General features: G+C 39.9%; 1 protein-coding gene across 1 annotated transcript; it reads right to left on the bottom strand.

Annotated features, from left to right (window-relative positions):
* Positions 1-11,758: 11,758 nt before the first annotated feature.
* Positions 11,759-12,636, bottom strand: LOC105720678 (large ribosomal subunit protein eL19-like). The gene is given in 3 exon segments (XM_064368720.1): positions 11,759-11,809; positions 11,879-11,910; positions 12,147-12,636. Coding segments are annotated over 3 exon segments (573 nt in total).
* Between the last annotated feature and the right edge of the window lie 1,703 nt (positions 12,637-14,339).

The raw sequence follows: 14,339 nt of genomic DNA, 5'->3' as shown, positions 1-14,339 counted from the left end.
ATCAGAAAAGAGTATCTAGGCTTTGCTGCAGGAAAAAGTAAAAATAGAATATTGGGACTTCTATCACATAGATATAAGTTATTTCTAATATTTGGATGGTAATAAAATACAGTGTCCTCAAAAAGTAGACAGAGCAAACTTTTCTGATCAAAGGGTAGGAAGGGAAGAAAAAAAAAAAGGCTGCTATGAACCTTTAAACAGTGGATGGTCTTCATTTAGTGTTCTGTCATTTCTAAAGAGGCTCCTGGAGCCAGGCATGGTGGTGTGAGCACCTGTAGTCCCAGCTACTCAGGAGGCTGAGACAGGAGGATTGTTTGACGTCAGGAGTTCAAGGCTGTATTGCTCTGTGATCTTGCCTGTGAATAGCCACTGCAGTCCAGCCTGGGCAACATATCAAGACCCCCGCTCTGAAAGCACATGTATTATACTTTAAATCTCTCTATAACAAAGTAGGTTTTGAAGTCCTACCCAATGGCTTACCTATTTAACACATATTTGATACATCAAAGAATTAGGATACTTCTTTGAAGCTGATTGCAATGGGATTTATCCTGGCATTCTAAGTTTCTGTCTTTAAATGGGATGAGATTTGCTGATCAGCTACTCTACACTTATTCTTTTTTTTTTTTCTTTTTGAGACGGAGTTTCGCTCTTGTTACCCAGGCTGGAGTGCAATGGCGCGATCTCGGCTCACCGCAACCTCCGCCTCCTGGGTTCAGGCAATTCTCCTGCCTCAGCCTCCTACTCTACACTTATTCTTATCAACAGCCGTGAGTTACCTTTATGTGGACCCAGACTCAGTCCAAAATCCCTAAGTCTTCCCATCCTTCTGCTCTTTCACTTATTTTCAGGTCCCACCTTACTTGTAAGAACCATGAAGAGCAAATGGAAGGTCCTTGTGACTGAAGCTCAGCAGGAAAAAGCTCGGGTATGAGGCAGGGGAAATGCAGCGAACAAAGCACTGGGAAGAATAGAATAAAAGTCGCTTTGCACCTTTTGTATCAAAAGGGAGCAGGTCTGGGATGGATAGAAGACATTCATCAAAACTGTGAAAGCCATCTCTTTATTACTCGATCTTTGCTTTTGTGTCATTTTGCCCCTAAAGCCGAACTCATGAAAGTGCCTAACATAACTCCCATTCAGGGCCCATTGTACCTTTCCTTATGCTGTTAGAATCTACAGAAATGAAATTTAGCCCAACCTCAAACTAATTGGAAAAATAAGTTCCAGCTGAGATGGAGCTCTAAGTATAAAAAAAAATTACAACCTTCCATTTTTGGCAATATGGCAGACTTAGGAACCATAATGAGAGTTTTGATTTAAAAAATCCTATAATTGTCTAAATATTTTTTAAGCAACAAATTATTAAATATATAGGTGGCCTGGCAAAAAAGTAAAAGAAAAATCCCTAAAGACCACAAATAATGGAACATATGAATTCAGAAAGATAAGCAAGGACATTGAAACAGTTGCTGCTTAAGGAACATCTGCCAGTTTCTGGGGACCTAGAGATTCCATTGACATGGTTTAGTTGAGGAGAAAAGGAGACGAAATTTAATGCCCACACAGGTAAGAAGTCTCTCAGACCTTTTTATTTTACATAAGACTGGGACCCTAAAAGTCACACAATGGGTAACATGAAAAAAAAAATCCCACCTTTCTTAAGGAGTTAGTAAGGAAACTTGTCTACCTTGATTTTGCCTCTGAGTGAAGGGGAGAAAACACGTTTAAGAATTTGTATTTTACCATCACACAAGTTTAGAGTCAGAATTTCTACTCTCTAAGAGTTCTGGAAACACCAAATTTACAACGTAAAGACATCCTGTAGTGTGTGCAGTGGTTCATGCCTGCAGTCCCAGCACTTTAGTAGGTGAGGCAGAAGAGTCACTAGAGCTAGCAGTTCAAGACCAGCCTGGGCAACCCTCTCTCTATGAAAAATTTTTAAAAATTAGTCAGGTGTCGTGGTGCACAGCTCTAGTCCCAGCTATTCAGGAGGCTGAGGCAGGAGGATCACTTGAGCCCAGGAATCCATGTTTGCAGTGAGCCATGATTGTGCCACTGCACTCCAGCCAAATGACAGGGCAAGACCCTGTCTTTAAAACAACAACAACAACAACAAAACAACTAAAACAAACAAACAAAAAAGTTATTCTGCATTGCTAATGTATCCAGTATCTGCAAAAACAACTATCAATCTTCCATTGAGGACTACATCTCAAGTTAAAAAATTATTACAGATGTGTTCCACAGAACAGAATTTCACAACAGTGAGTTATAAGACACAAGACGAAACCATCATTTGAGCAGGAATTGCGAGGAAGAACAAACAGTAGGAATGCATTCAAAAAGACAGGATATTGAAATGGAAATTAAAATAAATATTTAAATATGTCTAAAGAAATAAAAGGGACTGTGAGACCTTGGAACAAATACGCATTTTGCAAGTTTTACAAACAGTAATTACCATCTGTCATGACCTATACTTAACTAATGGCACCCAAACAGAAAACTACAGAGTACCTGATAACCTGACAACAAAGACATGCTAAGATCTGGCTTCAAAGTCATGCTTTGACAACCGCCAACCTAAATAACAGAGAGAGGCTCTCTAATAGAAAATGATATTCATTTGGGAATGGGCATTGCAATGGGAATATGTGTGTCATAATAAACTATGTGCCTATTCAGGAGGTAAATGAAGACAAAGATTTCTTGAAGAAAAATGAGGAGGGCTGCATAATTGTTTCAAGATAATTATGTTTGGCTACAAGGAGCAATAATAAGGGTGGTGCCAGTCTGAAGTTAGACAGGCAGCTGCTGGGCAGATGTCCTTGCAGAAGTATATTTTTTATGCAAGGTTGTGATTCTTGCAGTCTTTTGTGGTAACTCCTGTTATCAGGTATTTGTGCATGGGAACCCTCCCTTCATGGCCTTCCCTGGGTCTATTGTTTAGGTTTTTAACACAAGCAACTGCATATTGATTCTGACAACTTTTACACAGTGTAACATTTTAGAATCATTTTGACAAACAACCTAATTCTGCATTAAAAATCCTTCTCCTGAGATCCTCAGACAATCGGGTATTGGACTGTCTACTCTGCATACCATAAAATTTTGACAAGGCCCATGGATTAGTCCATTCTCACATTCCTATAAAGAAATGCCTGAGACTGCATAATTTATAAAGAAAAGTTGGGCTTCACACTCATGGTTCCAGGCTGTCCAGGAAGCATAATTGCTTCTGCTTCTGGGGAGGCCTCAGAAACCTTTCAATCAGGATGGAAGGCAAAAGGGGAGCAAGGTATCCCACGTGGCCAGAGCAGGAAGAAGAGAGTGAGTAGGGAGGTGCTATGCACCTTTAAACAACCAGATCTCACTGGAGCTCGCTCACTCACTATCACAAAAACAGCACAAAGGGAATGGTGTTAACCCATTCATGAGAACTCCACCCCTGTGATGCAATCACCTCCTACCCGGCCCCACCTCCAGCACATGGGGTCCCAATTCGACAGGAGATTTGCTGGGACTCAGAATCAAACTCTATCAGCTCAGCTGTATTGACTTTTTGCCTTTAACATTTTTGGAAGTCCAATACTCAGAGCTTGTTTTTCACTTCTGGACCAGAGGACACTGTGTCAGCATGCCACAATGTCTTTGTGCCTTTTAACCTCCTCACCTGAGAGTCCATCATTGATCAGAGGGTCCATGTTCTTACAATGCCTGGGATTCACTGAGCTCTGACTTGTCAGGACTCACAGACACTGGGGGCTAGGACTTCAATATTTTGGAGGAGGAACATAATTCAACTCACAATTATCATATTATTATCTCTACTTCTGTACATATTTGAAATTTTCCAGAGTGAGTTTCAAAAAATCTGCTATAGCTCTAGAATACTCCATCAAACAATAGCAAAATGTGTATCCTTTTCAAGTGAACATGGAATGTTCTCTACAGTAGGTTTTATGCTAGGTCATAAAACAAACCTCAGTAAATTTAAAAGGACTGAAATGATACAAAGTATGTTCTCCAACCACACTGGAATTAAATTAGAAATCAGTAACATAAAGTAATTTGGGAAAAAAAAAAAGTAATTTGGGGAACTCACAAATATGTGGAAATGGAACAACATACTCCTAAATAGCCAGTAGATCAAAGGAAAAATCAAAATGAAAATTAGAAAATACATTGAGATGAATTAAAATGGAAACTATAACATTCCAAAACTTATGAAATCCAGCTTAAAAAGTGCCTAGGAAAAATTCGAGCAGTAAATGCTCATATAAAAAAAAAAAAAAAATCTCAAAACAATTGCTTCTATCTTAAGACACTGAAAACAGAAGAGCAAACTAAACCTAATTCAAGAAGAAGAAAGGAAATAATAAATATCAGAATGAAAACTAATGAAATAGAGAATACAAAACAGCAAAGAAACGAAGAAACCAAAAGCTAGTTCTTTGGAAAGATCAACAAAAATGACAGAATTCACCAAGATGTAAGAAAGAAGACTTAAATTATTAGAATTATAGAATCAATACCAGTTCCTCACAAACTCTCCCAAAAAACAGGAGAGAAGGGATGCTTCTCAACTCATTCTATGATGCCAGTATTACCCTAATTCTAAAATCAAAGACATCACAAAGAAAGTAAGCTACAATCACTATCTCTTACTACTATGTATACAAAAATCTTCCACAAAATACTAGCAAATCAAATCCAGTGACATATAAAAAGAACCATACACCATGACCAAGTGGGATTTATCCTAGGAATGCCAGATTAGCTTAACACTTGGAAATTAATTATTGTAATACACCCTATCAATAGAACAAAAACCAAATTCACATGCTCATATAAATAGATGCAGAAAAAGCACTGGACAAAATCCAACACTCTTTTTTGATTACCAACCACAATGAGATACCTGTTAGCAACTACCATGATGGCTATAATCAAAAAGATAATAAGCTTTGGTGAGGATGTGGAGAAATTAAACCTCTCATACATTTCGGGTGGGAATGTAAAAATGATGCAGCCACTTGGAAAACAGTGTGGCAGTTTCTCTAAAAAGCTAAACATAGGATAACCATTTGACCAGCAATTCTACTACTTGGTATATACCCAAGAGAAATGAAAATGTATCTCCATATGAAAACTTGTACATGAATATTTATAGCAGCATTATTCATAAAGAAAAAGATGGAAACCCAAATATTTGTGAACTGTGAATGGATAAACATGATATATCCATAAAATGAAATATTATTTGGCCACAAAAAGAAATGAAGTCCTGATACATGCTACCACATTGATGAAACTTGAAAACAGCATGGGAGGTAAACAGTCACAAAAGACCACATATGACATGACCCATTTATATGAAATGTTCACAATAAGCAAAATGTAGGGACAGAAAATAGATTGGTGGTTGCTTAGAGCCAAGAGTATGAGAGAATTGGGGAGTGATGAGTAAAGCATATGGGAGTCTCTTTTTGAGGTGATGAAAATGTTTACAGTGGATTATGGTGATGGTTGCACAGCTCCGTGAAAGTACTAAAAACCACTTAATTGTACATTTTACATTGATGAATTGCCCAGTATGTAAATTATATCTCAATAGAACAGCCACAAAACGAGGAGTGAGGAGGAGTGAGGCAGGATAAGGAAGGTTAGGAGGCCGTACTGACTTACTGACTTTTTCCTCTGGGTGAAGCCCAGTGGGCTCTGCATCCCTTGCACCCTCTTACATCAGCACCTGACTCTTTTGCAAGATAAACAGTCCTACGGGACGCCAGCCAACTGCCAGATGGTTACAAGTTCCTGATAGCAAGTACATCCCGGGAAAGAGACTTATTCATAATGTAGCTTCCCCAGTACCCAGCCAATCAGCATCCAAAACCCAAGAAGCTATTAGCTGCAAATTCCTGCCTTGAGGGGCACTGAGGATTTCTCCAGGGTCCCACCTACACAGCTAGGCTCACAATTTAGCTTACAGTGACCTTTTCTTCATTTTAATAGTAAAAAAAGCACACCCCAGGTGGAGATTTTATATGCTAGTGATACATGTGTTATGTGTTAGAGCGTGCAGATGCTGAGCGCATGCATCAACCGCAGGTCTGCCTTTGCATACTTGACCTCACCAGTATTTTGTGAATAGGTACGAACAGTTCCCATAAAAGGAATTCATCTTAAAGCACTAGCTGCTGTCTCTCCCTTTGAGCAGCCCATTCAGCCTCTCAGAGGGTGCTTTCACTTTAAAATAAACTTCTTTGCTTACTCTTACTTTGAAGTCACTCTCAAATGCTTTTGTGTGGTAAGATCAAGAACCTAAATCTACCCACCGACCACAGGAGGAAGAGGCAGCTGTCATGGTAGCAAGTAGCAGCAGCAGCTACTGAACACAGACACAAAATAATCACAGGTGGATGCCTAACCTGTACTAAGCTGTGTTTCAGAGACTATGGTCTAAACCTCAGCTGTCCAGTAGATATTTGTGATGTCAATATGGTCACCACTAGCTATACATGTCTCTTAATCACCTGAAATATGTCTAGAGAGACTGAGGAACTCAATTTTCAAATCTCTTTTATGTGTTTGCATTATGGGTGGTTCTGGTTCTCAGGAAACACATTTGTCACCAAAGAAATTCCTGATTTGTATATGTTCATGCATTATGAGAAAGATTCTTAAGCTAACTAGACTTAGCTAGTGCACTAGTTAACCCGGACTTGCCATGGCCTTCCCAGAGAGAATGTGATATGATCATGATGCAGGAATGGCCTCGAGAAACAGGCCAGCCTCTCAGACACCCAATTAGGAAAGAAGAGGTGTTTTATTACTGCCGGGAGCCAGGTGACAATTCTTTGTCTAACAGCCAGGCTCGTTTAACAGAGAGAAGCTCTGCTTTTATATAGGCTTACACTCTAGATAATACACGTGAAGCGTCTTGGGTTTATAGCCTTAGAAATTACTTGTGAAAGGGTCTTGGTCGATGGAGGAGTGGGGTGGGGGATTGATCTTGTTTAAGTAAAAATAATGTCTTCCGGAGAGATTCCCCACACCATGCCTGCCACTATAGAAAGGCGATCTGGGAGGCGCCAGTCGGCCAGCCTTTTCTTCCCTTGAAATGCAGTGTGGAAGTCAAGGGGGAGGTGATCTTAGATGCTTAGGTCTCCTTCCTCAATCAAAATAAGACATTTTCAAGAGGCTCTTGAATCTCAGGATTTAAAAATGCCCAGTGTCCAGTGGTTGCCTAAGCCACATCAGGAACCACTGTTCCACCTGCATCCATTCCCATGTCCCTTTTCCACGCTGCTTGAAGGAAATTCCCCCTACCCACTCCTGCTATCAGGACAGGAAGTCAGACTCTGATCCAACAACACCCTTTCTCAAATCATTCTTACGGAGATAGGTCTCTGTTGTCAATCTCACTTCCCCACCTTTAGGAAGAGAACAAGTTGTAACATACTAATGCTGGTTATAAGCAAGTTGAGAGCTATTTTTAAACTAATTAAGAACACTTCAATTTAAAAAAAAAAAAAGGTTTGTATTAATTTGTGAAATCTTTAACACTAGCCAATCCACGGGATACCAGATGTGTTAACTAATTACATCCCTAGCACAGCTAACAAAATGGTGCAGAAATGCAAATGGGAATAGTTGGGATAGCCTGTCTCCCAAGGGAATTAGCGAACACACTTGGAAAGTCTTTCAAATTCAGTATAGCTCCTATTTTGATGGTTTCTAGAAGTTACAAAGAACAGTAGTGAATAAGACAAAGAATCTCAGCCTCCCCAAAGTGCAAAAAAGTTGAAGAAATTATGCCAGAACACAAAATGCTGTAGATATGTGGCCCTTTAGGAAAACCTTTCCCCAGCAGAAATGAAGTGTGAAATTTGCCTAAATGCACCTAGCTGAAAAGTTATATATTGTAATGACATGTACGGGTATTTTAAATAGTTGAAGGAATTCTGCCTTCTGGAAACTGAAACATCCAATAGTTTCCTTCCTGGAAAAGGAGATTTTCAAATGAGAACACATTTTTTCAAATTAATTTAGTTATTACAACATTCATCAAACGTATATATCTTTCAAAACAATGTGAATATACTTAACATCTATAACTGTAAACTTCAAAATGGTTAAGATGATAAAAATAAAGGTATATATTACCCTAATTAGCATAAAATTAAAAAATTTAAACTATGTATAAACAACTAAGTCATTAATAGAACTGTGAAAAGTGTTCCTGTTTTCTAATATTAAATTACATCTTTCTCTAAGAAGCTTTTGGACCAGAAAAAGGAAAAATGCAAATGTTAGTTTAATAACATGGAGTTCCTACTGTTGAATTACAAGGAAGAAACAAATGTAAATCATCATGAAGCCACCAATTAGCAGTCAGATGATGGCTTTACAAAACACCCCTCTGTGTTAAAAATTTAGGTAAAATGTAAAGGATTTCAATATTACTAAAAATAAATACAGAAGAATTATATAAAAATCCAGCTGATGTATACTCAATAAATTATAGATTTTGGCAAAATAGATAGGTAAGTATTTTCTCTCTGATTTTATCACAGTGTGAGATATAACATAACATTTTAGTTTCTGTATAATTTTGGAATTATTATCTTATCTCAAGCTTAATTAAATAGAATATCCCAAGTTCCTTCTACTTGCCATGTAGGTTATCAGTGCTAACACCATGTATTTAAGACTAGAAATGTAAACCTATGTATTTATTTCATGAGAGCTGTAACAATTGATGTCTTTAAATAAAACACTGCTAATTAGGTGAGCCTACAGAATCACTTCACCTTTGCTGTGTGGGTTTTAAAGAGCTTTATTTCTAATAATAATAGTGATTATATTTTCTTCAATGTCAAATTAAAATACATTTTCTAAGATGCCTAATTAACTTGAGATCTTTAAAGGTAATTAGGGAATGATTTAAGTGGAAGCAGTTAGGGAATAATCTTTATGTATCATGTATCTGGAAATTTTTCAAGGAAAATATTTTAAATTATAAACAAAGAGAAAGAAAGTATATGCTCATGGTTTTGGCTTTTGGCTTTTTGCCTATAGAAATATATATTTTTCATAACACTTAAACAAAGATGGCAAAAATAGATCTAATATGCTTGATAAGATTAGTCCTGTTTATAAAATTCAAATTTCAAAGAGTTGGGCAGCGTCGTCATTTTAACGTTGTTGGGTGTGACATGCCTACATGCACATATTTAAATGCACTTAGATGCATCTGTTCCCCTGAGCAGAGTCTAGGATGAAGGTCTGCATCCAGGGCTTTTTTGGGAAGTGGTCCTAGGGAGCAGGAGTGAGGGGTGGGAGGAGTGACTCAGAGGAAAGTAGAAAGCCAGCCCAAGGAGGTGGGTCATCAAGTCAGCCACAGCCAGGGCAGTTGCTGCTCGAACTTTCAGGACCTTTGGAAGAGGTTCCTGAAATGCATCACAGATGGCAGGGGAGGCATTTTTCAATATACTTCACCCCAGTCACTCAGGGGTAACCGCAGTGGCCATCCCGGGCAAGGCATCGAGCAGTCCAAGGACACGGGATGTGGCGGTAGCCTATCGGAGCCTGCTGGGAGGAATGGCCACTGAAGAGGCTCAGGCCCTGCACTGGCATTAGCCAGCAGTGTATGACGGCCCCAGCAGGATCGTCACACAGGTGCATGATATGAATGAAGGAGGAGGCCTGGGCACGCCCACTGTGTCTTGGTCAGCATCTTACATGATTCTCCTCTGTGAGGCACTATTTGTCATTTTCTTTTTTAGAGCAATTTGGGGCCTATGGAAAAATTGATTGGAAAGTACCGAATTCCCACATATCTCTCCCTGCCCAGGCTCCCTGCTCACAGTTCCATATTATTTACATCTTGTATTAGTGGGGTATGTTTGTTATAGCTGACAAAACAATTCTGATATGATCTAGTGTTCTACACAAATGATGATACCTAACATAATATATTGTTTCAAATAGCTGGGAGGAAAATATTGAACATTCCCAATGCAAAGAAGTGCTGAAATGTTTCAGATGATGGATGCGCTAATTACCCTGATCTGATCACTGCACATTATATTTAGGGGAACATCACTATGTACCACATCAATTATTTGTCATATTCGTATAATTATTATTTATCAATTGAAAAAATAGAATTAAATTATATTTCAAAAAGATTTTCACCAACACTATCAAGAAAAAAAATTAAAATTTAAAGTTTAAAAAGTTACCAATAAATAAAATAGAAATACCAGAAAAAGATACAGCATTATCATTAACTAAAGGCTTAGTCTATATCAGGCTTCACTCTTTGAATTGTACACTCGGTGGGTTTTGACAAATATATCATGACATGTGTCCATTATTATTGTATCACAGGAAATAGTTTCACTGCCCTAAAAGTTCCCTTCGTCTGGTTTTTAGTTTACTTTCTGTTGCTCTTTCCAAGATCTAGCCCCATATTCACAACCTGACAGATTTTTCTGAATCTCCACCATCTTTGATTTTTCCATAACAGCCCCTTGGTGGCACCTAGATCAATGCACATGCCTATTGCTGGGGAGAACACACATGTTAGAAAGACAAGAATCAGCGGGTGTGGTGGCTTACATCTGTAATCCCAGCACTTTGGGAGGCCGAGGTGGGTGGATCACATGAGGCCAAGAGTTTGAGACCAGCCTGTCCAACATTGGCAACACCTTGTCTCTACTAAAAATACAAAAATTAGCCAGTCATCATGGTGCATATCTGCAATCCCAGCACTTTGGGAGGCCGAGGGGGGCAAATTGCATGAGGCCAAGGGTTTGGGACCAGCCTGGTCAAAATGGCAACACCTTATCTCCACTAAAAATAAAAAAAAATTAGACGGGTGTGGTGGTGCACATCTGTAATCCCAGCTATTCGGGAGGCTGAGGCACAAAAATTGCTTGAACCAGGAGGCAGAGGTTGCAGTGAGCTGAGATGGCACCACTGCACTCCAGCCTGGGTGACAGAGTGAGACTCCATCGCACAAAAAAAAAAAAGACAAGAATCCGCATCTGGGTGCAAAAACATTGGAGAGAAAATTCTATTACATCTTTATCCATATAATTAACTGTGTCACCTGCAAGCAGCACAACCCTAGAATGTCTGTAAAGGTGTGGCAAAGGCATCAGTGGGCGTGCTGGGTCCAGATGAATTGGACTTCAGACACTTAAGGAATATGTCCTCCGGTGTTTTCAGAGCGGTGGAGCCCTCTCTTGTTGCAAAGCACCTCTTTATCTTCCTGCAAAGACAGTCATACAGCTTTAACACTTGGAGAATACCTTCAACCCGTGCCAAGCTCTTGTGGCTTTCAGGCGAGCTAATGAGTCATTTAAAAATGTTCCTATCCGGCTCTATATGTGCATTTCCCAAACTTGGAAAATGTAAAACAGATGGACAGAACTGTCAAAACCAAACTGGCTAATCCAGTGGGTGGAACTGGAATGTCTTTGTCTTCTCATTCATCTTTCATACTCATGAAAATTCATTCCCCTGCACAAGAAAAACACTGAATCCTTATGAAGCAGCTCCTGGCAGGCCTGTGCCTCTCAACGCCATATCCACACAAAGGGACTCCACTTGGGGTGACCATACATTCTCATTTTCTCAGGGCAGCCCTGCTTTTGTTTTTGCTTTTTTAAAGGCTTGTTTTATTTTAATGGCTGATCTATGTAATCACACAGGCTAGGATGTACAGATAAAGGGGGAGCTTTTATTTCTTGGTCTCTTTCTCCTTGGACAAAGTCTTTTTTTTTTTTTTTTTCTTTGGAGACAGAGTCTTGCTCTGTCACCCAGGTTAGAGTCCAATGGCACTATTTCAGCTCACTGCAACCTCCCTCTGCTTCCTGGGTTCAAGCAATTTTCCTGCCTCAGCCTCTCAAGTACCTGGGATTACAGGTGCCTGCCACCACGCCTGGCTAATTTTTATATTTTTAGTACAGACAGGGTTTTACCATCTTGACCAGGCTGATCTTGAACTCCTAACCTTGTGATTCACCCGCCTCAGCCTCCCAAAGTACTGGGATTGCAGGTGTGAGCCACTGTGCCCTGCCGACAAAATCTTGATGATCCCCTACTTCTTGGCTTGGAGGCAACTTCACTTGCTGCTTCTTTGATCTTAGACCTGCGGGCCTCAGCCTGGGCAGCCAGGAGCTTCTCGCGGGTCTTGTCTGCCTTCAGCTTGTGGATGTGTTCTATGAGAATCTGCTTGTTTTTGAACACATTCTCCTTCACCTTCAGGTACAGGCTATGATACATGTGACGTTCGATCTTCTTAGATTGACAGTATCTTCCGAGCAGCTGACACAGAATCCTCATTCTCTTCATCCAAGTGACCTTCTCTGGCATTCGGGCATTGGCTGTGCGCTTTCACTAACCTGTGCCCATGTGCCTGCCCTTCCAGCAGGCCAAGGTGCTTTTCTGGCATGGAGTTGGGGAATGGACAGTCACAGGCTTGCGTATGATCAGCCCAACTTCGATCAGCTTCTGGATCTGCTGATGGGAGTTGGCCTCATTGGGGTCCAGCCAGACTTTCTTGCTACAGTGGAGGGCACTCGTGGTGAGCCTCTTCTGAAGCCTGAGCATCCTCATGGCTTCGGCTGCAGCAGCAACAAAGGACAGTGCTGGTTTACGCTTTGATCCCAGTGTACCAATTCATCCTCGCCCTCTCCCCTTCCCTCACTCTCTGAAGTATTCCAACTGATAAATTATATGGTCATTCTAAATTGTCACATTCTGATATTTCCACTTTTGTAAAACAAAGCAAAACAAAACAAAAAACCAGACTGCATTGTTCAGTATGTTCATCAGCCAATCATCACTTGCTTGTACCTGACTCCACTGAAGGCCGGAGACATGAAGGAAAAACCCATGATGAGGAAAACCAGCATTTAAATCCCAGAGGAAGGGCTCTTGTTCTGTGTCTTCCTCATCAGACACTGCGGCGACTCCACAGTAGAACCTGCGGTGCCCCGATTTATACGAAATAATTTGTATTTGGGAATCCAAATTGACTTTGTATTCCAAAAGGAACACTTCTGAAGGGTACCACCTTCAGGGTTTTTTGTTTATTTTTGTTTGGAGTCAGGTTCTTTCTCTGTCACCCAGGCTGGAGTGCAGTGGTGAGACCATAGCTCATAAAGCCTCCAATTCCTAGGCGCAAGTGATCCTCCAGCCTCAGCCTCCTGAGTATCTCAGACTACAAATATTCAGCCATGCATAGCTATGCCCAGCTAATTTTTCATTTTTTTGTAGGGATGGAATCTTGCTATGTTGCTCAGGCTGGGCTCAAACTCCTGGCCTCAAGTGACCCTCCTACCTTGGCCTCTCAAGTAGCTGGGACTGCAGGCATGAGCCACCACTCCCAGCTTTCAGGTTCTTTAAAAGCAAAATTTTTCAAGATGATTTCAGTCACGATGCAAGCATATGATTTACCAAGATCATCCAGAACAGAACTGTTTTAGCTTATAAACAACCTAGCAGAAGAGACACACAAGTTGTTATTCATTTAGGGATGTTTCTGTTCTAAATATTCTATCTGTTCCTATTATCGTGATGCTCCATCATTTATACTCACTCTTAGTTCTGATCATACATGTGTTGCCTCAGATTGGGATGTCCATCTATAGATAAATATTTATAAAAATTGGGCATCAAGTTTCAGTGCTACATTTTGTACCCAATATTGGGACCCTGACATAGGACATTTCATTGGCGATTTCAGCAAAGATATATATTTTTAAAGGATGACTCTTCACATTTTCTACAGGACACAGTACAAGCCTTTGTGTATAACTACAAAATCAAACAGTTACATTTTACTTTTTATGGCACTGGCCTTGACAGTCATACAACTAGAGACGATTAAGGTTAAGAATTCTGCCTGTGTCCTGCAGCTAATAAAAGGTAGAACCAGGATTTGATTCAGTTCTGTCTGGCTCCCAAATCCACCATCTATGAGCTAAACATTCCTTCTATTTTTTTTATAAAGCATGATTTTTAATTTTTAATTGACAAATAATAACTGTACATATTCACAAGATACATAGTGATGCTTTTATATATGTAATGTACAGTGATCAGGTCAGGGTAATTAGCACATCCATCATCTCAAACATTTATCATTTCTTGGTATTGAGAATGTTCACTTTCTTCCTCTGAGCTATTTGGAACTATGTATTGTTGAGGGTGTAATTTTGAATGCCTTTGCCATCCTGGTCCCTATGCTCAAGATGTACTTGAATAACCTCTGACTGCTGAAGTGCAGAGCCCAGGACTGACAGGGCTGCTCCATG

Source organism: Aotus nancymaae, unplaced genomic scaffold (assembly GCF_030222135.1).
Source record: "Aotus nancymaae isolate 86718 unplaced genomic scaffold, 86718_ANA_hifiasm-v0.15.2.pri h1tg000079l, whole genome shotgun sequence".
NCBI lineage: Eukaryota > Metazoa > Chordata > Mammalia > Primates > Aotidae > Aotus > Aotus nancymaae.
This window is presented reverse-complemented; position numbering and strand designations above follow the sequence as displayed.